We start from the raw sequence: 21,192 nt of genomic DNA, 5'->3' as shown, positions 1-21,192 counted from the left end.
TTAACAATGTCCTATATGGATCATCAAACCATGTCCTTGAGCTTATCCTTTATTCAGAGATGGTCGATATTCAACCATTGACTCAATTATATTTTCCTAAGCATTTTTTTTGCGTGTGTTTCTTATTTTTTTTTATTCTTTTTATGTTACCGAAGTCCTTTTTACCTTCAGAAAAGTTACACCTAAGGAATATCAATCTGAAAAGACCCTGTAACAATATAATTTTCAAACCGTCGATGTCCTGATATAAAAGATGATTGTGCTTTTCTGAAGATAAAAGGGACTTCGGTAACATGAAAAGAATAAAAAAAAAATAAGAAACACACGCAAAAAAAATGCTTAGGAAAATATAATTGAGTCAATGGTTGAATATCGACCATCTCTGAATAAAGGATAAGCTCAAGGACATGGTTTGATGATCCACATAGGACGTTATTAAGCATACTCGGTATATCACGAAGCATATATCATCTTAGGAAAAAAAATATTTGGAAAGTACTCCAAAAATATTCGAATATTTGGATACTCAAATTTGTAAAAAATCAGGGATTTTCCGATTATTTTTCGAGTATCAAATTAAATACTTATGAATATTTTTAGAGTATTTTCCGAACCTATGTTATATTAGGTGTAATGGGAGCAAGTTTAGATTAAAAAGCAAACGTTGTAAAACAGGAAAAAACGAGAAAGCAGACAGGATCACGATCGGAACAGGAACAGGACAAGAAATGGATTTTCACAAGATCAATTTGATACAAATCTATTAATATAGATGATGGGTGTTTGTATGCTAAGTGGATAAGAGAGCGCATGGTATTAGACGAGCTCTGGAGAAGATATTGAAATAGTTCGGCGACGGTTACAGTATGTGGTTGTTGAAGTCTTTTTGTCGGTTTGCCATAGAATGATCTTGCGATGATGATAATTTCACTTCTCAATTTTTTTTAGGACCAAAAGATTAACTGATTTACGCGATTACATCGACAGATGGTAAAGCCGACACAGCACCACGACCTTCAGTTATGCATCCTCCAGAGCGTTGTCCTGCGATCACCAACAAGTTTGACTTATCTGCCTTTGTTTAAAAAGTCATATAAAAAGATCTGAAAGAAGAGACAATGATGAATGACTATCAAAAACATGTGTGAACTTCTTGTGATTGTTGTATTACTGAAAAGAGAATAAAGTCTAGCCTGGGACCGCATAAGATAATTTTTACATTTGGAATCCGACACGACACTGACATAACAATAAAAAATTTCAATTTTTCTTGCAACTAGGTTATTTTTGGTACAGGATAGATGAATTATAAGGCTGCGCGATAGATGGTGGTGACGGGAAGATATTGGAGGATTGTAACGACGGATGAACGGATGGTGGAGATGATGATGGGTTAGAATTCGTTGCTGAAGATTCGCTCAATGAATTGAAAGGCGCGTCAGTTATTCCGGATAACCAAGATGTCGAAATGGATGGAAGTGTAGGCGCACTCGTGGATGAAGTCGTTATAATGCCATTACTCGTTGGCAACGGAAGTGAAAGATCGTGCGCAGAGACCAAAGGTAACGAGGAAGTCGACGCTGGAGATGACGGTAATGACGACGAGAATGACGGGAAACCTTCTTGCGCCGGTATCGATGAGTGCGCAGGGGGATTGGTACTGGATTGTGTTGGAGAGGAATAAGACATGTGCGTACTGAGAGATGATGATGACGAGGACTCCAATGGCTGAGGTGAGTAGGATGGCAAAACGGTACTGCGAATCGTCGATGAATGATCTGGTATTGAGGAAGGACATGGGGGAGGAAGTATGGAAGCGCTGGGTGACATTTTCGTTGCTTTATCAGTGATCGAATTGCTTATCGAGGGAGATATGATAGGTATTGAATTGTGATGTGCCGCCGTAGATGAATCTGGCATTGACTGTCCGAAAGATCCCGCTAGTTCTGGCACCTGTCCTGCGTTCAGTAAAACACCATGGTTTGCCTCCTCTTCATCGTCACTGGTCAAGTCAATCACTTCAGAAACTGCTCGCCTTGACACTGGATTTTCGATTACTGGGGTCCATGGCGAATCTGCAGTTTTCTGTCGTTGTGCATCAGTTCCATCACTGTGTTGTGTGCTATCGTTTCGTATGCTTTCATCTGCATGCGTTGAATTGCTGTCTTCGTCAGTGCCATCATCCTCCAAAATAGTGACAGAAGCATCGTTCGGTGCCTGGAAATCGTAACCATCCTCGTGATCATTCTCGCGTTTAACCCCTACCACTTTCGGAGGCAGCTCTTTCAGATCTTCATCAAGCAACCTTAATTGACCGTCAGGTTCAATCCGTACGCGTTCAACATCGTTTGGCATTTTGGCCAATATGTCTGCAAAATATCCATCCACGACCAAATCCTGAAACGATTCCAGTTTACGCGAGCATACGGGGCATGACCAAGTTGGCGTCTGTTCGTTCATACTCAAAAAGTTGGTGGCGTCGAAACACTGTATATGATGGCAAGCCGAAGGACGACAGGGTGTCACGATACGTGTAAAGCCAAGCTAAGGAAGAAACCCAATCGTCAGACAAGGCACCTCAATGAGAGCATCGAATATACGAAATAAGAATGATGTCACTTACTGGGCACTTTGTGGAAATCGTCTCGGAATCAAGAACAATGTCATCATCTGCATTTTGCGCTTCCACTAATTATTTAAAAAAAATGAAGAGTTGTTAGCAAACGCCTGGGATGGCCAGCGGCACATTTTTTCTTCTTTGTCTTGGATTTTTTTCATTTTCCATATACTAACACTTTGCCAAAACATTCTCTTTTGATAGCCACTGTTTTTCCTTCAGAAGATTGATGAGAGAGGCAATGGGATGTCGCTTGACAAGTTGAACTGTAGCAACAAAATTCTATACTTTACCATTAGTCCAAGTCCCGCTTTGAATTAAACATGTGTGCTTACTCTTGCCGTATTAGCATATGTCAGTTCCAGTTGATTGGCTCGATCGATATAAATCATATTTGTCACATCCAGAGGATTTACTGTCCCAGGACGATTTTTCAACCCTCGATATGCCTAAAGCACAGAAAAGTCAAGAAGGAGAAAACGTTAGAAAAATGAACCTGGTTTGTTCTGTTTCAACCGTGCAAGACTTACCGAAGAAGGAATAATATGCCCATTTACTTTGATCTCGCATAGGCCAGGAAATTCAATGACATGCTTAGTATTGAGATTCGCACCCTGGAAATTGGAAGCATGCTCGGAACAAAAAAACCGGATTTGATAAAGGGGACGATTATCGTCGGCAGGTGCTTCGTTCAAAAGTGATCGCTGAGCATTATTAAAACTGAAAACGAACGACGCCGAGTTTCGAGAATTCACCGCTTCTAAAATTCAAGCAAGATCAATTCCATGATTCTTTTTTTTTTTTGGCATTCAGTTCTTTGATTCAAAATAACTCACTTGGACAATATTTTGGGCCGGCTATCTTCTCCTTGATTTCATAAAACGGACTGTCCTTGTACTGGATGGCTGTGGACGGGGGTGATTGCAGCAAAGTGGATTTTGGTAATAAGGAACTGGGATCGGTCCGAGCCTCGTCATTTGCATGCATGTTCGTTAATGCTTCGTGCGGTAAATCAATCATGCGGTAAAATCGATGATTTTGATAGCAAACATGATGGACCCTAAAGAACATATTAAAAATTTGAATGCTTGTAATTTATCTAGAGAAGCTTCTGGCAAATAGATAACTTACAATAACCCAGCATGCTTATTCAGAGATGGAAGAACGGTCTGGATCTCACGTTCCTTGTGCTGTAAGTTGAGTTTTTCGAAGAATTCCAATACTCGATCAATAAGGGCGTGCTTCACTCCGGTTATAGTTAGACGGTATCCTTGAGCATTTATTTCACGAATGAGCTCTTTCAGATCCACCACCCGAAGTCGGGTCAGTAAAGGTTCTATCACCGTTAGATGCTGTAGATGAACGGTTAGTTTCGAGCGTCAAGACCGGATTTATATTATGTAAAATTCATCACAAAACTACTCACCGAGTTCGTATCCATTCCTTCCAAATTGTTCAGTGCTATTTAGAATGACTTGAAGCTGGAACCGATCTAACGAATGATCATCAAGTCAGCGATCTAAAATCTCAAGAATTGCGTTGGCTCGAGAAGTAACAACCCCGTCTATACGGTCGATGGAATATTGGGGTCCGGCTGCATACTCGAAAATGATGGGCATCGATCGCTTTTACCTTGTCGTGATTATCAATAGGCTGAATTAAAGCCTCTACTTGAGAAGAAAGACGGTTTGGGACAGAGAAACTGTTGCAACAATACTCAAAGGACCGGTGCATCAAAGATGCCAGAGGGCACTATGTGACTGCCAAGTGACCTTTTAACCAATGAAAGCATCTGCTGCATTTTTACGTACGAACCGTTTGAAGGACGAACATCACCTGACTTTACTGTTCCTATCTATCATGTTGCGTGTCGTCCAGATAATCCAGCGGGTTCAGAGGCTTTTCTTATCCACATAACATACATTTGATTTCAATTGGTGTTTGTTATTTGTTGCAAGCTGAACCCCCCCCCCCCCAAAAAAAAATCTTTGGTGGAATAGCTTTTGTAATCATATCACGTTCTGAACAGCTCGCTGAAACATATACCAATACACTTGAGACGGTTTTTCTTGATGGTTACACTACTGCTGCTTTCGAAAGGAGTTGTATGAACGACATAACAAGCTTTTGCGGGAGATTGGCATTATGCTCCCGCCAGAGCAGCAGCGCAACATTCGATGATGTGTTGGTCAATTCTCAGAGTCAGATCCCTAGACATTGATTGTTTGGATATTAGCAACTGTTCTGAAACGCATGCTGTTTGCTGCTTACTCTATTATATTTTCGACGAATCGCTTTTATACTGTATCTGATGGTGTCTGAATATATGCTGTCCTTACGAGGACTATGATAAGATTAAACAATTTTCTCGTGTTTCTAAGCTTTGGCTCAAACTAAGATACAAATGCTGTACCACCGATCTACAAAAGTCAAATTTTCTTTTCCCGTTTACTGCTTTGCATTGCTAGCGGCAACACTAATCATAATCAGCTACATAGCATTGCAGTACGATGGTTTATTTTCAAGATTAAATATTTACACCTGTTGACAGTCCTGATGGCCTTGGATAGGACACTGGACTTTGTAGTATTGATTATTTCTTTAGAAAGAGACACAGCATCATTGAGAAAATCGTAACCTTAAGACAGTGTCTAGTGTAACATTGACACAATTAAGAGGACATAGTACTCGTTGTGAAGATGATACGTTCGAAAGTGCAGCTTGTTGGCTCATAAGACGTGAATGACAATACATAAAGCGCCGTGTCATGTTGGTGGCATTCTAACTTGGTCCCCACGGCACCACTAAGGCGTCTGAGAATAATAAGTGAAGGAACGAATGATAAAAGCTCCGCATCTCTTGCTTCAAGTGCATATTAGTATGCTAACATTTCTTTTTACTAAATGTCTGTACTGCTCTCACCCCTTTCAGTTTCATTATCATACGTATTCCTATCATCCAGTCGACCCTTTGTAATCGCGTACATAACCATTGACGCCATCACAAAAAAATACGCAAGTTTTATCACAAATAGACCCCACTCAGTGCATTGCTACTATCGCGCTTGATGATGATTTGTTATTTAGTTTATGATGAACTTTGGTAAAAGAAAGTATCCGTCAGGTTTGTCTACTGGGTCGGTCATTTTCTAAACGAATGACGACGGAAAATAAGCATTGTATCGGAGTTGATGAGGCAGTGGATACATGGGAATCTTTTTTTTTTCTTTTATCTCCTTTGATACACACACAACGACGGTCTCGAAATTAATGAGCAATAATACCAACGATAACGATATGGCGGAACGCATTGCGGAAGCAAGGCGAGAAGCCGAGTCACTCAAAGAAAAAATAAAGCAGAAAAAAGAATCCTTGGCTGATACTACCCGTAATGTATACTCCTTTGCTAAAATGGGGCATTCATTGATGCGCGATGGGTTATACTGAGACACATGCATCTTTATATAGTGGCAAGAGCGGCAGCACAAGTAGAGAACTTACCTCGTCTTACAATGAAGGTGCGACGAACATTGAAAGGCCATTTGGCGAAAATTTACGCCATGCAATGGGCCAAGGATAAACGACATTTAGTGTCTGCTTCACAAGACGGCAAATTACTAGTATGGGATGCGTATTCGACGAACAAAATATATGCAATTCCACTTCGTTCGTCATGGGTGATGACTTGCGCATACTCGCCTTCTGGAAATTTCGTCGCTTCGGGAGGCCTTGATAACATTTGTTCAGTATATAACCTTCGTACCCGAGACGGACCGATCCGCCCCGCTCGTGAACTGACAGGTCATACCGGTTACCTGAGCTGCTGCCGATTCTTAACGGACAGTCAGATATTAACATCAAGCGGTGATACCACTTGCTGTTTGTGGGACATTGATGCTGGTGTAAAAACGGCCGAATTTACAGATCATACAGGCGATGTAATGAGGTAAGAACGAAAAAACAACCGCCACTCTTTAGAAACGGCCAACGATCCGTTTATCCAATTTCTCTTCAACTAACGCATTAAAAAAAAGCTTATCCATTTCTGTGAATCCGAATCTATTTGTATCCGGTGCATGCGATGCAACAGCGAAAATATGGGATATTCGAAACCAAAAATGCGTTCAATCATTTACAGGACACGAGTCAGATATCAATGCCGTACAATTCTTCCCCGACGGTAATGCCATTGGTACAGGTTCAGACGATGCCAGCTGTCGATTGTTCGATCTACGTGCAGATCGCGAATTGAACATTTTCACACATGAACAAATTTTCTGTGGTATTACGTCGATTGCATTTTCATTATCTGGGCGTTTACTCTTTGGCGGATACGATGATTACCATTGCCATGTATGGGATACATTACGCGGCGATCGTGTGGGTGTTCTCAGTGGTCACGACAACCGTGTGAGTTGTCTTGGCGTAGCGAGCGACGGCATGGCATTATGTACAGGAAGTTGGGATAATCTGCTCAAGGTAAAAGGGAGAGGCACTTTGCGCTTTTGGCATTTGAATTTTGACCAAGATTTCTTTCGATGTTTTTCTTTTTATAGATCTGGGCATAAACCTATCCTTCGTTTTTTTTACTAGTATTTTCTTGAAGCAGACGTACCTAAAATAATCTAATTGCTTTTGACAGGTATATAGAAGCTATCCTCAGCCCGTTGTAATAATCTCTATTCCATATTCACCGTAAAAATGAAAATAGAATTCCACCTGATGGTAATTTTATTTGTTGATCACAGCATGATAATCGCAGTAGGCTGTGAATGCGCTCACATTGAGATTTTTCCGATATCATCTGCAAATATGACTCTCTATGCATCAATCAAAAGAGTAACTTGAACATTTGGTTGCAAAACTGGAGATGATTGAAGGGAAGCAACCCATCATAATGCCAATGAGTGAATATTAAGGCTCATTCGCCAATTCTTCCACAGCTCTTTAAAAATATGAGCCGAGAAGCGGATCTGATATTTACCTATGTTTGTCAAACTCACTTGGGGAAGATGCGCATAGTCTTTCACAATTACCGTTTTTATCTCGTTTTTGATGAGTAGTAGCGGAAGATTATATATGTTAGTTTTCCTCGTTGATGATATTGCTTCCTACTTGTTCGCTTTGGTTAGTTTGCCCTTACTTTTTCGTATCAAACAGCATATTCACTTTTCTAGCCGGATATTGCAAAGCCACATCATCTGTTGTGGGGGCTGGCCAAATGGGAGACTATTTTGCACTCTCCACAAAAACGTGAGTCAAAAAAAGGGTTAGTTGGCACCAAATTTAGGCAAAGACGAGAGAGAGAATGAGCCACTTTCTTTGCTAACTATAAAAAGTATCGTGTTTCGTTGTATGCAGCTTCTCAAAAAAATAAAATAAACAGTAGACCACTACTGTTTTGTTTATTTCCATTACGGTAATCGGCACCATACTCGTGAACCCCCCAATCAGCTGCAAATCTCCACTGACAGATAAGTTATGTTGTGCGGTGTTCTAGGAAACGGTGAGAATTTTGAAACATTTCTGGTTAGCCTGGATTGTGTACGCTGCGAAATATTAGGTTACGGTTTGCTAAAAATACGCGGATCACCGTTTCCAAGGTTTCCATCAGGTAACGCCCATATCTATTGAAGAAACATTCTATCATGTGTCTTACAGTAGTTGATGCATTCAGAAAGACAACAGCCGTTTATTTGAAGCACCGTACCTTGTGTTGGGCTGCGAAGATCGCATGTAGCCCCAATTTTAAGTTTTTGCTGTCCCGATGATACATATGCTTTTACGTTTTTTGCTGGGAATCGTTCAGTAGCAGCAAACTCAATGAGTTGGCCGGTTGGTAAAAAGGCATTTTAGAAATATACTGCACATGAAGACTAACTTTTCAAGACGCATAAATAATTCTCCTTTGGCGACAAAATTTTCATGGCTTCAGTACCGTCTACCCTCATCAAACGACGTGGCCAGAGTTTAGTTACTATTTTGAAATTATGCAATCATGCAGACATTCAGAAGTCTTTGTACGACTAACTGCTTCTGTACTATGTCAACAAAAGTATTATTGTTTTAGCGCAAGGCCCATGTTCAGATGGATATATGATCAAATTTTCATCTTTGATCGATGTTTTCACCATGAAGCGCAGTAAACATATTTAGTATGTGATCTACGGTTCCACAGACTCCAATTGATTTCCTTTGTTTCTATTTGCGGTGAAGCAGGTGACTATCTCGAAAAACCATTCGTCAGTTTTAGTATATTGTGTTTGTATCCGCCTAATCCGGTAAAGGAAAGCTGCATCAGGTGAACCATATCCATCGCATCATTAATCCCTTACTGATGAATCTGATGGCCAAAGGATACTTTGACATGCACGGTTAATTATAACTGTGTGAAAAATAAATATAACCCTGACAACCTACATCTTGTATATGCTCCATTGGCTTTATGCTCCTGTTTATTTTACTGCTTCTCTTTTGAGGTTGCCAAGTGTGAAATGTTTGGCAAGGTTATATGTCTTCTGTTTTTATTTTATCTTCTTTTTAGGTTCTTAGTTCCCGCGAAATTCCTGCATCGAGCTTCATGCAAGTTCATTTCATGAAGTTCGGACAAGTCTTTCATTACGGCAAAAGCAAAGGCAGATGTTCAATAAATGGTATGAATGATTCTAAATGAGCCACTAAAATCAATTATGATTTATTACTTTTTTTTTTAATCCTGAAAATAAATATATTGATGACGACCCATTTCTTTTAATTCAACATCCTTGTCTTCTAGGTTGCGTTTCATGTCCTGACGATTTGATTGTTTTAAATGAAAGAAATTAATGCGATGCGTCATGGCAACATAATGTTATCTTCTTTGATGTTCTCTGTCACATGGAGACTATCTAATTTTATTACTATTTAGAACCGATCCGGTCTTCTTTTGGATATGCTCCAGTTTCTAAAAACTGTTGTAATAGCATGCATATGTATTTTTCTGTCAAGTGGGTTTTTCTGTCGGTGCAATAGAAGAGCGGTTCAGTTGCATCCCTCAACAAATGCTTTTCAGACACTACAGAGAACGACAAGCGACAGCAAAAAAATTCCAGATGACCCATTTAAACAAGAAGTCGAACAATAAAAAGCATAGAGTAGAAAAGCATTGATGCAATGCACAATTATTGTTTTTTCTTCCCTTGCAAGTGTGGGGGATCATAATGTGAATCAATAGGTCAACCCCCTTTTTTTTAAGCTACGTGCCACAGTATTCCTTTTCATCACGTAACCAATTCGTATTTCCATATGGAATCAAGTAAACTAAAAAGCAAAAATGATCACAATAACAAATGACGAAAGAAGACAAGCTTAGCTAACATGAGAATTTTTACGGAAAAAGGGAGTACATCGTTCGAATGGTCATTAACAGAGGGAAAAAAAATAGTCAGTCAAGTAATGACAAGAAGAAAGAATGTTATTATTTTTTTTTTCTGGTACAAAATATACCTTAAAAGGTTACAGTACGAGGGCTAATGTATTATGTAGGAGGGAAGAGGTTTTCATTTCTTTTTTTTATATTTTTTTTCCTCTTTTTGTAAAAATAGATGTAGCATGAATGGCACAATCATAATAATAACAATGGAAGAAAAAATCATCAGGTTGTCCGCGGTAAATTTGTACGCCAGTTCTTGAAGATCTAATGATGTGATAATTGTCGTCCTACCATAGCTTGTCAAACATGATATGCTCGAGTAGGTTAGCGCATATAAATAGATTTGATCATTTATGGCAATTCTTCCAAAAGCAGCTCCGCTTTTGCGGCTTCCTTATTTTCTTTGAACTTTTTGTTGGCTTGTGCGCGGACGATAAGTCTCAAACATGTGTAGCTTGCCCAGCCTTTCTATTACGATGCATGCACACTTTTTTCGTTTTCATCACTCTGTCTTCTGAATTAGCATTATCCTGCTTTTAATAGAAAATCTTCTTTTTTCAAGCGGCTATTTTTATCTGATTTACTGGTCACTTGTCTGATTTCAAAAAAAAAAGTAATACACAGTGATCAGGCATTTATTGACAGAATAAAAAAAGGTAATAAGGAGGAAAACCTCCATTTCTCTCTCACTATCTGGTAATCTCCGATTCAACCCCTTCGTTTGCTTAACAAAGACGCGCGCTGCCTAAACCAGGAAAAAAAAATCCAAAAAAAAAGAAACGAGTACCTGACCCTTTCCGAAAGCTAGTTTTTTTTTTTTTTTTTTTTTTTTGGTAACTTTTTTTTTTTTTTCTTGACCTGTTTTGATCTCCCGCGAATTGCTTTTTTTTTTTTTTTTTTTTTTTTCCTCTTTGAATATTTAAATAGCAAGTTTTGTTCTTAACCTGTGTTTTGCATCCCTTTGCCTTTCTTATCTTCTAATCGTTCAGTGCGATTACTTTTTCCTTCATTCTCCTTTTTTCTTTCCTGCTTCCCTTTTCTCTACACACTGACTTTAGAATGAAATACTCGCTCACTCTCGTGGCGTTCTCTTTATTGGTCGCTTGTTCAAATGCCGCCCAAGTGACTTTCAAGGTCATTGCTCCCGGTGCCACTCAGGCCCAGGTGTCCGTGAACGGTCAAACCATCGATTTGACTGCTAAGGAACCTGATGTCCCATACTTCACCGGTACCGCAGAAGTAGGCGATCAAGCCAAATACAAGGTAAATCACGTCCCATTCTCATCTTCCTATGTTATGTAGCCTTCTTCCTTCTCCTTTTCCTCCCTTTCAGTCTTTTTTTTTTCTATCTTTAAAAAAAAACCTTGTTTCCCCTTTTACTACCCATGGAATCAAAGAAAAAGAAAAAAAAAATGATAATCATTGAATTTTATTTATTTTCTCATGGTTGATTTGTTTATGTGTACTCACCACCTCCTTATTACTTTTTTTTTATATTACTCTAGTACGTTGTTGGTGGCACTGCTGAAGCATTTGAACGTACCCTCGAAAAGGGCCGTACCAGCACTCGCAACGATTTCTTTGACCGTCCCGTCACCTACGCTAATATCCCTCAATTACCCAACCCCATCAAGGATAACGTAAGATGCCCTTGCATGCTCTTCTCAGATGGATTGTCAGTTAACATGGAAACTAATTTCTGGCCAATTTCTTTTGTGTAGCCATGGACCCGTGGTGATGGTCCACAACCTCTTTTCGACAGCAACTATATTCCCACTGTCTTCGTCAATGGTGACGCCGCTCAGATTGATAACCTCGTCAAGAATGTTCCTGGCGATTTGCTCAACGTCAAACTTACCTTCATTGGTCCCGAAGAAGTTAATACCTTCAATGTAAGCCATCAATATCATCTCTTAACAAAACATTGATTGATTCCAGCCAATCAATTCATCGATCAAACTCGAAAAAAAAAACTCCCATACTAACTGTTTACTTTTTTTTTTTTTTTTTTTTTTTTCGTAACAGGGTGTTTCCTTTGGTATTCATGGTGCAGGCAAGAAGAAGAACAATGCCAAACAATCATGGAAGTGGATTCTTCCCGACGGCCAATTCTTCGCTAACCGCAACTACTTCAAAATCCGTCACATGGAAGAAGATCCTACCCAGCTTCGTGAAAAGCTCTATGCTGATATCCTCCAAGCTTTGAATACCTATGGCAACCGAGCCAACATGATCCGTTTCTTCATCAATGGTCAAGCTTACGGTACCTTCAACTTGCTCGATGACGTCCCAGAATACTCTTACATCCGTGCCATGTTCTACGGTGGCAACCCTCCTGAAAAGATGGGTCCTCTTTATGACGGTGCTTCCGGTGCCGATTTCGCTTACCATCCCAATGTTGATGGTTACAGCTCTTTCGAAGCCAACAAGCTCAGCCCTGCTGATTATAGCGCTCTTGATCCTCTGTGCAAGGCCTTCAATGAGACTAATGTCCAGGATGATGCTGCTTTGGCCAACTGGGGCAAGACCTTCGATATTGACCAATACCTTCGTTTCATGGTCATGGAATACTTGACCGGCCACTGGGACGGTTACTGGATGGCCCAGACCAACGACGGTGCCTATCAAGATCCGAAAGATGGCAAGTGGTATTACCTTGGTCAAGATTACGACGCTACTTTCGGTGTCAACATTGCCGAACCCGAAGGCAGAGAATTCGTCAAGGTCTCCTACACTCAATTCCCTCAGCGTTACCCTGGTGCTGTCTTGATCAACCGCTTGCTCGAAAACGCAAAGACCAAGGCTACTTTCGAAACTTATCTCAAGGATACCGTCCAGGTCCTTTTCAACAACGTCACATTGACCAACCGTGTGCTCGCTTACCACGACTTCATTTTGCCTGACCTCAAGTGGGATCGCAGCATCACCCAGCGATCGCCTGGTATCAACTTTGGCTGGACCTTTGACCAGGTCACCCAGAACTTGTGGCAAGGCGTTTCCGCTCCCAATGCCAATGGTGGCGGTGCTGACTGGGGTTTGATCGAATGGATCGCTGCCAAGTCGCAAGCCGTCGCTGCTGAATTCAAGATCACCATCACTGACAAGGTCGTCGGTCCTGCCAACCCTACCAACAACAGCACTCAGCCCAACCAATCCAAGCCTGCCGATAATGGTGCAAAGCCTGCAGGTCCAGCTTCCAATGCCGCCGCAGAGGCCCAGGGACAACACAAAGGTGCTGCTAACAATGTCGCACCTCAACTTGCTTCCATTGTCGTGCTTGCTGCTGCAGCTGCTGCGTTGTTGTAAAACCATATCCCGTCTTTTCTTTTCCCTTTTTTTTTCTTATAATTCTACATCAAGCAATCATGTCCTTTAATCTTTTTTCTTTTTTTTGACTCGTCTTCGTTTTTAGCTCTTCAAACGTTTCATTTCAGCTTAGTATACATCTACTATCTCAAATCATTTGTATTGCTTGCAGAGCCATCTTTTGTCTAGAGATAATCTACACACGCCGCTTACTCGTTTTTTTTTCTATCTTGTATTATCAACTATATTATTTTTCCAATTAGTCAAACGATATTCCGTCTTCTAGAGTATTGTTTCACCATGGATGGATTCCTCTTTTTTTGGTATGTGCAGTGTACATTGTCAAATGCACAGATTGGGAAAGTCATCTTGCGGTGTTCTCCCCTCAAAGAAGAAGGATCGCCTAAAAATAGATCCAGATGATTGCTGGGCGTTCCCGGGTAAAGCGGAAGTTTCACACACAACTTTATGCGGCGATCGCTTCTCCACTGACGATCCACAAAATTTTGTTTCTGAAGTGCACATGTGAAACATTCAATAATTGCTCAAAATGATTTTGAGCCACCCATGGGTTCGTATCATATCGATAATTTTGGATGTCCTTCATAGACCAACAAAAATTTTTCTATTTTTCTCTTTTCGATGTTCAAACAAAAAAAAAATATGACGATCAAGATTATAATTGACTTTCTTTCCAAATAGAGAAACCTACTTTCTCCTTGACAGAGAATGGGGTCTAGAATGGATGCTGTCGTTGCTGCTGCTGCTGTTGCTTCACTTGCTGTGCAGAAGGGGGAGGGGGAATGAGTGGTACGAATCCTGTATTGCTATTGGATGCATTTGCGGCAGGCCGTGGACGCGATCGTTTGCCCTGAAAGTTTTATGCTTAGTGGTTACATTCCCTGTTTCTCCCTTCCTCCCACGATAAGAATTCCTGTTATGCATATAAAATATCTACCCCAACGTTGCCAATCGTAATATTGATCGTCTGTCCTTCTTTTAGACTGTAATCTTGCTTTGGTGCATCACTACCGTGAACAGCACGGTTTTCGGCCGCTTCTTCCGCACGAAGTTGTCTATAGAAGCAAGGAAAAACCAAAACCAAAAAGCATCAACGCAGGGCCATTATTTGGAATCCATATCTCAGAATTTCCTACAGTCCCCCTTACTTTGCAAAGTCTTGTAATGCAACATTGAAATCAAACGCATCGCTTCGTTCCTGGAATCCCATCCCGATAAAAGCATGCCGTCCTTTTTTCCGATCCCATCGTAAACCCCGTGTTAATAATATTCATCTTTACGCAGCGATCTGCCCTTTGTTTGCATTTTTTCTTCTTTCCTTCCGTTTTACCTTCATGTTCAATTTTCAGAACAAAATAACGGCTTGAATCTAAAACGCCTTCCACGGAATTTCCTTGGATCTCATAGGGGCATACAGCAAACAGTTCACCTACCAATATCTATTGTCTAGTTTGGGCTCGTTCAATCCCATTCTGAATGTGTCAGTGTACCTGTCTCACCGTCCTCTAGTCGGATGGAACAAGATTTGCCTTTACTTATGACACGCAATCGTCCTTTCCACAAAAAGGAGCTTCCCAGATCATCCCATTCCGCTGCCCTGTGTTCGACTTAGCCACATCAAAGGAAACACTAATCCGGCCATCGTTGATCAGGCTCATCCAAGTTACCTGTAACCTCTTGCTGCTGTTCTAGGTGGAATTCGATAAACTAATACCGGTCTTTTAGCACCCTCCATCACAAAAACGAAGCCCAAATGACCCTCAGACATTCCAAGGTCATTCCTCCGTTTCCCATTTTCAAAAAGCTTTACCAAAACATTCTCGGACAACCAACAGCACGCTTTCGTAATCAGTTTCCATGTATGTAATGATTGCTATGTATTATATATTTCAGAAAAGAAAAAACAGTATGGTGCATTGGAATTATTTTCAAATCTGTGAAAATCGAACATCGTCACACAAAGATGACGTTGCTCAGTTATTCTTGGCATTGAGATAATGATTATAGGATCGTTGGATCTTGGAGGATTGGTATCGTGTTAGTCGAATCGATCGTCGGACGTCCTCGGTAATCGGTCCATGATAACCTCCTTTTCGTAGTAAAGAATCAATAGCTTCCGTCTTTGTCCACCCTTGCTCAGGCATGACTTCCGGTAAATACGTGGCCGTCCGTTTTTTCTCACCCATCGGGAATTCAATCCAGATGCCATGCGTACCGATCTCCCAGTCCAGGTAATCTTTACCGTCCTCAAAATTGGTAAGCAGTGATACGCTACATGTGAGACGAGGTACTTCTCGTAACGTAATAGGTTTGAAGCGTCTATCTTGAATTGCACTATAATAGCGGAGAAAATAAATATGATGAGATAATGACTCTCGTTATGAACGGTGCATGCGGGAAAAAAAAAAAAGACGTACCTTGCCAAAGCATACTCTTTCAAGCCCGGTCTTAAAGCCATCGCATTGAAATTCCCAATGCAGCCTCGTAAATGAAGTTCGCCATGCGTTTCAATATTCCATGTCACAAATAAGGGACTGATAAAAAGAGAAAATATCAGTACCTGCACACTTCACCTTCAAGCCATGACATTTTAAAGCTACTTACTATGCATCGTTTTTAAACTTTGGTTCGGGAAGTTTGCCACCTTCCAGATATGAAGTGAGGACATCAAAGCAATAATAGCAGTGTTCTTCTGTAGCCGCCATCAGGATTTAATGGATAAAGTAGTTCTGGGGAAAAACAACGAAACGGATGAAGAAGGCTGCGCTTTTATATCGGCTTTTTCGTGGTTTAAACTTTGGGAAAACTCATGCAATCATGGTCGTGTGACTGCTCAAAGCACACCACTAAAATTGGTCCAAGGATCGATAGAAAACAGGTACGACAAAGACGAGGTACGAAACTTGACAAGTCATTATCATGACAAGGCACAGGTATGAACAAATAACAAGACAAATCAAATCATTCTTAAAGGGACAAAGTCGTAGGAGTGAAATAAAAAGAAGGTACAATTTCTGTAAATATGCGCCATTGGGGTCGGATTTTCAAGTCACGTTATTCAAACCTCATTATCATTCCTTTTTCGCTTTTTGATCGAACCACACCTATTTCTGATATTTTACCATGGAGGATATGTACCAATATACTGCTGCGGCAGTCAATAGCAACAATCCGTCACATACAAATGAAGTTAATGAGGAAGACGATCCATTATTGAAAGCGTTTACCAGCTTTGGCTGGTCCAACAAGTTCAATAGTTTAGTAGACACCGTCAAAAAGCAGGCAAGATATTCAACAATGCGTGAATTGTTCATATGTAGCTTTTGGCCAATTACTCACCATGGATATAATACAACAGGGTGAAGCATTTGCGGATGTAGCCAAAAAGGATTTGCAAGAATTTGCCCAAGTGCTTCGTGATGATTCTACCCACGTCGTTGAGCAGCTTACACCTCGATCGCCTGGCATCAATTCAGAAACAGACGGAGCTGACCCATCGGCAGAAGGCGCAGGCTTCAGCGGATTTTCAGCCATTCGTGATAATCTCAACAAGATTAATACGCTCAACTTGACCGCCTTACGCGAGGGATTAAGCCAGACGCTTAATCAGCGATTACCAACTCAACTGACATCGGTGAAATTACCTGATAATATCAATCTGGAACAGCTGAAGGAGGAAATGAGTCAAGGCACACGTTTTGCAGAACAGTATATGCAGAAATTCGGCGAGGAAGTGGTTCAAGTGCTCAAAAAGACAGTGACTGTCCTGGAGCCTGAAGACGAGCACGATCAGATTAATCGCAGCATGGAGGAATCTCAAGATGATGCTCAACGACCGAAAATTTTGTAAGTATCCTGTATCATATGGTCATGGATCAAAAAGCAAACAGGTCGATGGACGGAAGAATGCCGGGTTATGTCCAATGCTAATTTTGACTGATAGCGCTACTCGAAAGGAAGCCTTATTGGCCAAAATGAGATCTGATCCGCAGACATACCTCGAAGACCCTGCCAAAGTACTGGAAGGCACTGAGCAGGAAGAAAAAGATAAAAAGATTTTGGACACCTTCAATGCGACCTTTAATGTGCAGGAATATACCGACGAAATTGCTCGTCTCCTGGATGACCATCCAGATCTTCGAAACATTATGGACAAATTAGGTAATGTTGCATGCAGGACGTGGTGGATATTATTCGCAGTTTTCATTAAATAGCGCACCCACAATAGTTCCGCTGGAGGTCAACTATGCAACCTTTTGGAAACGATACTTTTATCATGCGTGGAAAATCGATCAAGAAGAGCAAAAACGGCAAGTTATTGTTAAAGGTATATATGACGGTAATTCTATTTCATTTCCAAGTTTGCTTTTATTAAGTACTGTACGAAGGTGCAGAGAACGAGGAAGATGAAAATGATTTCAAGTGGGATTCGGATGAGGAAGAAACTGAAGAGAAGCCCGTCCAGCCAGCCAAAGAGAAGTCCGATGCAAAGGGATCAGACACTGATTATAGTAATATCTCGGAACCAGCTTCAACAGAAGCCAGTCTTGTTTCTCCACCTCTCAAATCACAGGCCGATGGAGAAGACTGGGTCAAAACAGATCCGAAAAAGCAGGAAACCAAAGAAACAGATGAAGACAGTGACAGCGATTGGGAATAAAGAAGTGAGAATGAATTTAAGCAACTCAGCTGCATGCTGTTTTGAAATAAGTTTTGCCTTTCAAAACCACATAATATCAGTCCATGTTTCAGTCAACACAATTGTTGCTGTGCTGTGTTATCCAATGGAATGCAAGCTCGATGGCACCATCGTTCGCTTCAATGAATGGGTTATCTTAAGACCTTTCAAGGCATATATATAGGTATGCATTGTTTTATGATGTTCCATGTGCTTTATTCTTTTTTTTTTTTTTTTTTTTTGGTCATGTTAATTTTACAATCCTTTCTTCATTGCGTATCGGAGCAACACTTGGCCCCAGCTATCGAGTAAAACGCACACGAGCTTTTGCATCTTGCACGTCCGCTTTTTTCTTCAAAGGTCTTGCACATCTGGTAGGGAGGCGTGTACAAATGTAACGAGACGGCACCGTGTTCCGTACTTGGATTTGTCACTCGATGAAGACCGATTTTATCTATTCAAACGTAAAATGGCAATGAGGCATTTTCGCTGCCACACAGTTTCAGTGGTGATTCATTTACCATGGATATAGGCGACCTGATTCGGTTTATAGGTGGAGTCTTTCGTGACATGAAGTGGCGATTGATTGGCGTCGTCGAGTGGTTGCTCAGTCATGCTTGTGATGTCGTATTCGCTTGTGTCTTGCACCACATTCTTGGGATATTCATACTTTATCTCACGAATATCACCATCTAATACTTTCATCACGCAGTGAGAACCGGCATGGTCATGGATAGGGCTAAACAGTTTGCAAAGGGCAGGCCCAACAACAGTGAGGATCAATGCAGATACAGTAAGGTCAAAATATCGGTTACCTCTGTTTGCCTTTGCTCCACGCCAAAACCATGAGGTTGAACTAGGTTGCAATGAAGATCAGCGAAAATGGTAGGTCGTGGGAAAAAATATACATTTATTCGTATTCACCTTGCCGTTGCCATCATCAACGAGGTTTCGAGTGTATGATCTCGAGTGATCAAAGTGAGTATACTTGTTCCAATCAGCCGTATTTGAATTGTATTTCTCCATGAGGCGAACAATGTCATTAGGATCGATGTGATCTGAATCTAGACCACCATCTGGGCCAAGCACAGCATGAATTTCACGGATAAGATCCTGCAAAGTGAAGGCGGAATCATCCGAACCGGTATCGTTTACAGTATCATGCGTAAGAGGAGGAGTCATTGCTTAATTAAAGTTAGAGGGAGAGTCAAGAACAACAGAACCAAGAAAGACGCTTCTTCCTTGTCGAATTTATAGGCTCCTCCTTCGTACGTGATTGGTCTTTTTCTTTGTGAGCAACTTCATTCACTGTGTCATGGGTGAAACATGCAGCATCGGATTCTTATTGGCGCTTTTGGCGCAAGGCGAAATTTAATCAGAAAAAAGAGAAATTTTTCAATGTGGAACGAACACTTGGCAATATTGGAATGTTTCAAGAACACACCAGACCAAAATGCTCTAACAGAGTGAACGTTAGTGAACTTCAACCGGAATTGTCTATAATCGTCAATACAAAAGGAAATTAAAGGTTTTTTTTTTTTTTTTACTTTTTTATTTTTTGTTTGCGGGGACCTCATTTATGCAGAAGCCCTTTTTTCTTTCTTTTTGGAAAAACTTTTCGGTGCGTCATTATACCAATGTTTGAATAAGAGTATGTGCTCTCTAATTATATGCAAATCCCAAATGCCATGCGAGTGACAACAAAAGGACGAGGAAAAGTGGCAACGCATAGTTTTGTGATCTGATTGGATTAACTTTCGTCTGACAGCTGTTGCTATCCAAGTGTCACAGTTGGGTGTCATTTCTTCAACCGTGGGTAAATTATTTTTATGGAACGGATACAACAAGGGTGAATTACATTAACGTAGTCTGCTGATTTTGAGAGACTCGTTCGAGGTTTTTTGAGAAGCCAAGTTTGAATCAGCAACGGCACTGATGTAGACCGCTGATGGGCGAAGTGATATTCCAGACAAGGTCCCAATGTATCTATTGTCAGTTAAATAAATTTAGCCCGCTTTTTATCTGATTCTTTCTCTTATTAGCTTTTATTGATACTTGCCAGATCTTCTACGTCTTGCTTTATTTTCCAACCCCTCACAGTGCCTGTTATCATGTCGGATCAGGAATATTTTAATCCAATTGGCCGATGTAACGCTGCTTATTCTTTGTTATTCACGAAATGATGCGTTGCCTCGCTTATTTGTATTGCCAAATCAACCAACGGCCGGTTGTGTCTCGACAAATGAATAGGTACTGAACTACGCGTGTTCTTCTCTATAAAAGCGTATCGTAAGCTTCATTTGTTTGTTAAATTTTTTTTTTTGACTTCCCATCCCGATGGTAATGTATAGCATAGCTGTATTTTGCGTTTGTAATGATCACACCGTTTTTTTTTTGTATGCCTTGACTCTATTATGTCAGTTAAAAGCGTGTTTGTGCTGCGGGAAGGAGATTCAAAATTTTCCATTGATGTGGCGTGCAGAAGAATTGAACCGATCGAACGTGATGCTGACTCTACAGCTATTTTTATGTCAACTTTTCGGAAAGTCCGGAATTTAGCGTGCCTGGGATGGAAGAAAATATATGCAAGTAATATCAGGAGGTTTATCTGTCCGATACACGGCCTAAAAGATGACCTCGTTAAAATGACATTAAGTGTTACAATTGATCTCATATACGATATACAATACGAGCAACATCCGCTTTGATCCAAAGTCGTTTCAGCTTAGCGCATAGATGTTTTATCCGAGATCGACGTAAAATAAATGATCCATCCAGAGAGTATGATCTGCGTTTTAAATCATCCGGATTCTGAAAGGAATGACACGGATCCTACCGGATTACAGTAGCTTACGTACAGAAAATGGTCAAATATGGTAGGTCTAGCTGGTGAAATTAGGAAACTTCGCCTTGAACAGGTTACATAGCATGAGAAAGGTCAGTGCACTCATTTTATTTTCAAATCGTTGTTGGCTCGAGACATTGAGACGGAATTTCACCAGGGATAAACCAAAACTCCGTTAAATAAGGATTATCAATGACGACATGGGTTAGACTTTATCCTGAATCGACATCATCATATATGGTACATATCAATCCCGCTTTTCATGATCTTTAGTATTTAAGGCTAATTTCTTAATTTTTCAATGAACTGGATAGA

The 21,192-nt window shown here is 40.6% G+C and overlaps 7 protein-coding genes across 7 annotated transcripts; 3 read left to right on the top strand and 4 right to left on the bottom strand.

Moving 5' to 3' along the window:
* Positions 1-1,133: 1,133 nt before the first annotated feature.
* On the bottom strand, positions 1,134-4,306 carry BYT42DRAFT_247106 (PINIT domain-containing protein). Its single transcript, XM_051562694.1, has 9 exons — positions 4,250-4,306; positions 4,044-4,109; positions 3,749-3,969; positions 3,454-3,677; positions 3,148-3,377; positions 2,953-3,066; positions 2,794-2,899; positions 2,624-2,688; positions 1,134-2,544 (listed from the first exon to the last, which is right to left on the bottom strand). Exons 2-9 carry the CDS (start codon positions 4,056-4,058, stop codon positions 1,282-1,284), a joined length of 2,238 nt encoding a protein of 745 aa, XP_051426605.1. The 5' UTR covers positions 4,059-4,109; positions 4,250-4,306; the 3' UTR covers positions 1,134-1,281.
* A 1,580-nt stretch (positions 4,307-5,886) lies between these two features.
* Positions 5,887-7,184, top strand: BYT42DRAFT_611798 (G-protein beta subunit; the record flags this gene model as incomplete). Its single annotated transcript, XM_051571551.1, has 4 exons — positions 5,887-6,004; positions 6,085-6,562; positions 6,651-7,095; positions 7,173-7,184. 4 exons carry the CDS (start codon positions 5,887-5,889, stop codon positions 7,182-7,184), a joined length of 1,053 nt encoding a protein of 350 aa, XP_051426604.1.
* Positions 7,185-11,086: 3,902 nt separating this feature from the next.
* Positions 11,087-13,333, top strand: BYT42DRAFT_491171 (coth protein-domain-containing protein; the record flags this gene model as incomplete). Its single annotated transcript, XM_051564053.1, has 4 exons — positions 11,087-11,290; positions 11,533-11,667; positions 11,749-11,919; positions 12,053-13,333. 4 exons carry the CDS (start codon positions 11,087-11,089, stop codon positions 13,331-13,333), a joined length of 1,791 nt encoding a protein of 596 aa, XP_051426603.1.
* A 371-nt stretch (positions 13,334-13,704) lies between these two features.
* BYT42DRAFT_246979 (adaptin ear-binding coat-associated protein 1) lies at positions 13,705-15,302 on the bottom strand. The gene is made up of 7 exons (XM_051562693.1): positions 15,165-15,302; positions 15,022-15,061; positions 14,845-14,951; positions 14,685-14,783; positions 14,503-14,584; positions 14,292-14,409; positions 13,705-14,204 (listed from the first exon to the last, which is right to left on the bottom strand). Exons 1-7 carry the CDS (start codon positions 15,211-15,213, stop codon positions 14,070-14,072), a joined length of 630 nt encoding a protein of 209 aa, XP_051426602.1. The 5' UTR covers positions 15,214-15,302; the 3' UTR covers positions 13,705-14,069.
* BYT42DRAFT_561243 (DUF51 family protein) lies at positions 15,263-16,105 on the bottom strand. The gene is made up of 3 exons (XM_051567343.1): positions 15,959-16,105; positions 15,772-15,888; positions 15,263-15,688 (listed from the first exon to the last, which is right to left on the bottom strand). Exons 1-3 carry the CDS (start codon positions 16,057-16,059, stop codon positions 15,328-15,330), a joined length of 579 nt encoding a protein of 192 aa, XP_051426601.1. The 5' UTR covers positions 16,060-16,105; the 3' UTR covers positions 15,263-15,327.
* Positions 16,106-16,422: 317 nt separating this feature from the next.
* Positions 16,423-18,014, top strand: BYT42DRAFT_603224 (uncharacterized protein; the record flags this gene model as incomplete). The annotated part of the gene is made up of 5 exons (XM_051571070.1): positions 16,423-16,636; positions 16,713-17,200; positions 17,298-17,515; positions 17,583-17,681; positions 17,731-18,014. Exons 1-5 carry the CDS (start codon positions 16,478-16,480, stop codon positions 18,012-18,014), a joined length of 1,248 nt encoding a protein of 415 aa, XP_051426600.1. The 5' UTR covers positions 16,423-16,477.
* A 236-nt stretch (positions 18,015-18,250) lies between these two features.
* On the bottom strand, positions 18,251-19,584 carry BYT42DRAFT_561237 (RmlC-like cupin domain-containing protein). The gene is made up of 4 exons (XM_051567342.1): positions 18,957-19,584; positions 18,848-18,888; positions 18,554-18,771; positions 18,251-18,486 (listed from the first exon to the last, which is right to left on the bottom strand). The coding sequence occupies exons 1-4, from the start codon at positions 19,212-19,214 to the stop codon at positions 18,302-18,304; spliced, it is 702 nt and encodes a 233-aa protein (XP_051426599.1). The 5' UTR covers positions 19,215-19,584; the 3' UTR covers positions 18,251-18,301.
* Between the last annotated feature and the right edge of the window lie 1,608 nt (positions 19,585-21,192).

The sequence above is a fragment of the Radiomyces spectabilis genome (genome assembly GCF_025331425.1).
Source record: "Radiomyces spectabilis strain NRRL 2753 chromosome Unknown BYT42scaffold_3, whole genome shotgun sequence".
Lineage (NCBI taxonomy): Eukaryota > Fungi > Mucoromycota > Mucoromycetes > Mucorales > Radiomycetaceae > Radiomyces > Radiomyces spectabilis.
The sequence above is the reverse complement of the archived record's forward strand: the minus strand, read 5'-3'. Positions and strand labels throughout refer to the sequence as shown.

What these genes read in the sequence shown, in the direction of transcription:
- BYT42DRAFT_247106 (XM_051562694.1), bottom strand. An exon ending in GGCATATTATTCCTTCTTCG is followed by an intron (nt 3,067 to 3,147) that starts GTAAGTCTTGCA and finishes TCTGTGCTTTAG; the next exon opens with GCATATCGAGGGTTGAAAAA. An exon ending in CATATGCTAATACGGCAAGA is followed by an intron (nt 2,900 to 2,952) that starts GTAAGCACACAT and finishes GGTAAAGTATAG; the next exon opens with AATTTTGTTGCTACAGTTCA.
- BYT42DRAFT_246979 (XM_051562693.1), bottom strand. Translation starts at nt 15,213, where the DNA reads ATGGAAACTGATTACGAAAGCGTGCTGTTGGTTGTCCGAGAATGTTTT. An exon ending in GGTTGTCCGAGAATGTTTTG is followed by an intron (nt 15,062 to 15,164) that starts GTAAAGCTTTTT and finishes GACCGGTATTAG; the next exon opens with TTTATCGAATTCCACCTAGA. An exon ending in GCATTACAAGACTTTGCAAA is followed by an intron (nt 14,410 to 14,502) that starts GTAAGGGGGACT and finishes TTGCTTCTATAG; the next exon opens with ACAACTTCGTGCGGAAGAAG.
- BYT42DRAFT_561243 (XM_051567343.1), bottom strand. Translation starts at nt 16,059, where the DNA reads ATGGCGGCTACAGAAGAACACTGCTATTATTGCTTTGATGTCCTCACT. An exon ending in AAGTTTAAAAACGATGCATA is followed by an intron (nt 15,889 to 15,958) that starts GTAAGTAGCTTT and finishes TCTTTTTATCAG; the next exon opens with TCCCTTATTTGTGACATGGA. An exon ending in AAAGAGTATGCTTTGGCAAG is followed by an intron (nt 15,689 to 15,771) that starts GTACGTCTTTTT and finishes CCGCTATTATAG; the next exon opens with TGCAATTCAAGATAGACGCT.
- BYT42DRAFT_561237 (XM_051567342.1), bottom strand. Translation starts at nt 19,214, where the DNA reads ATGACTCCTCCTCTTACGCATGATACTGTAAACGATACCGGTTCGGAT. An exon ending in TGGAGCAAAGGCAAACAGAG is followed by an intron (nt 18,772 to 18,847) that starts GTAACCGATATT and finishes CAAACTGTTTAG; the next exon opens with CCCTATCCATGACCATGCCG. An exon ending in TCAGGTCGCCTATATCCATG is followed by an intron (nt 18,487 to 18,553) that starts GTAAATGAATCA and finishes ACGTTTGAATAG; the next exon opens with ATAAAATCGGTCTTCATCGA.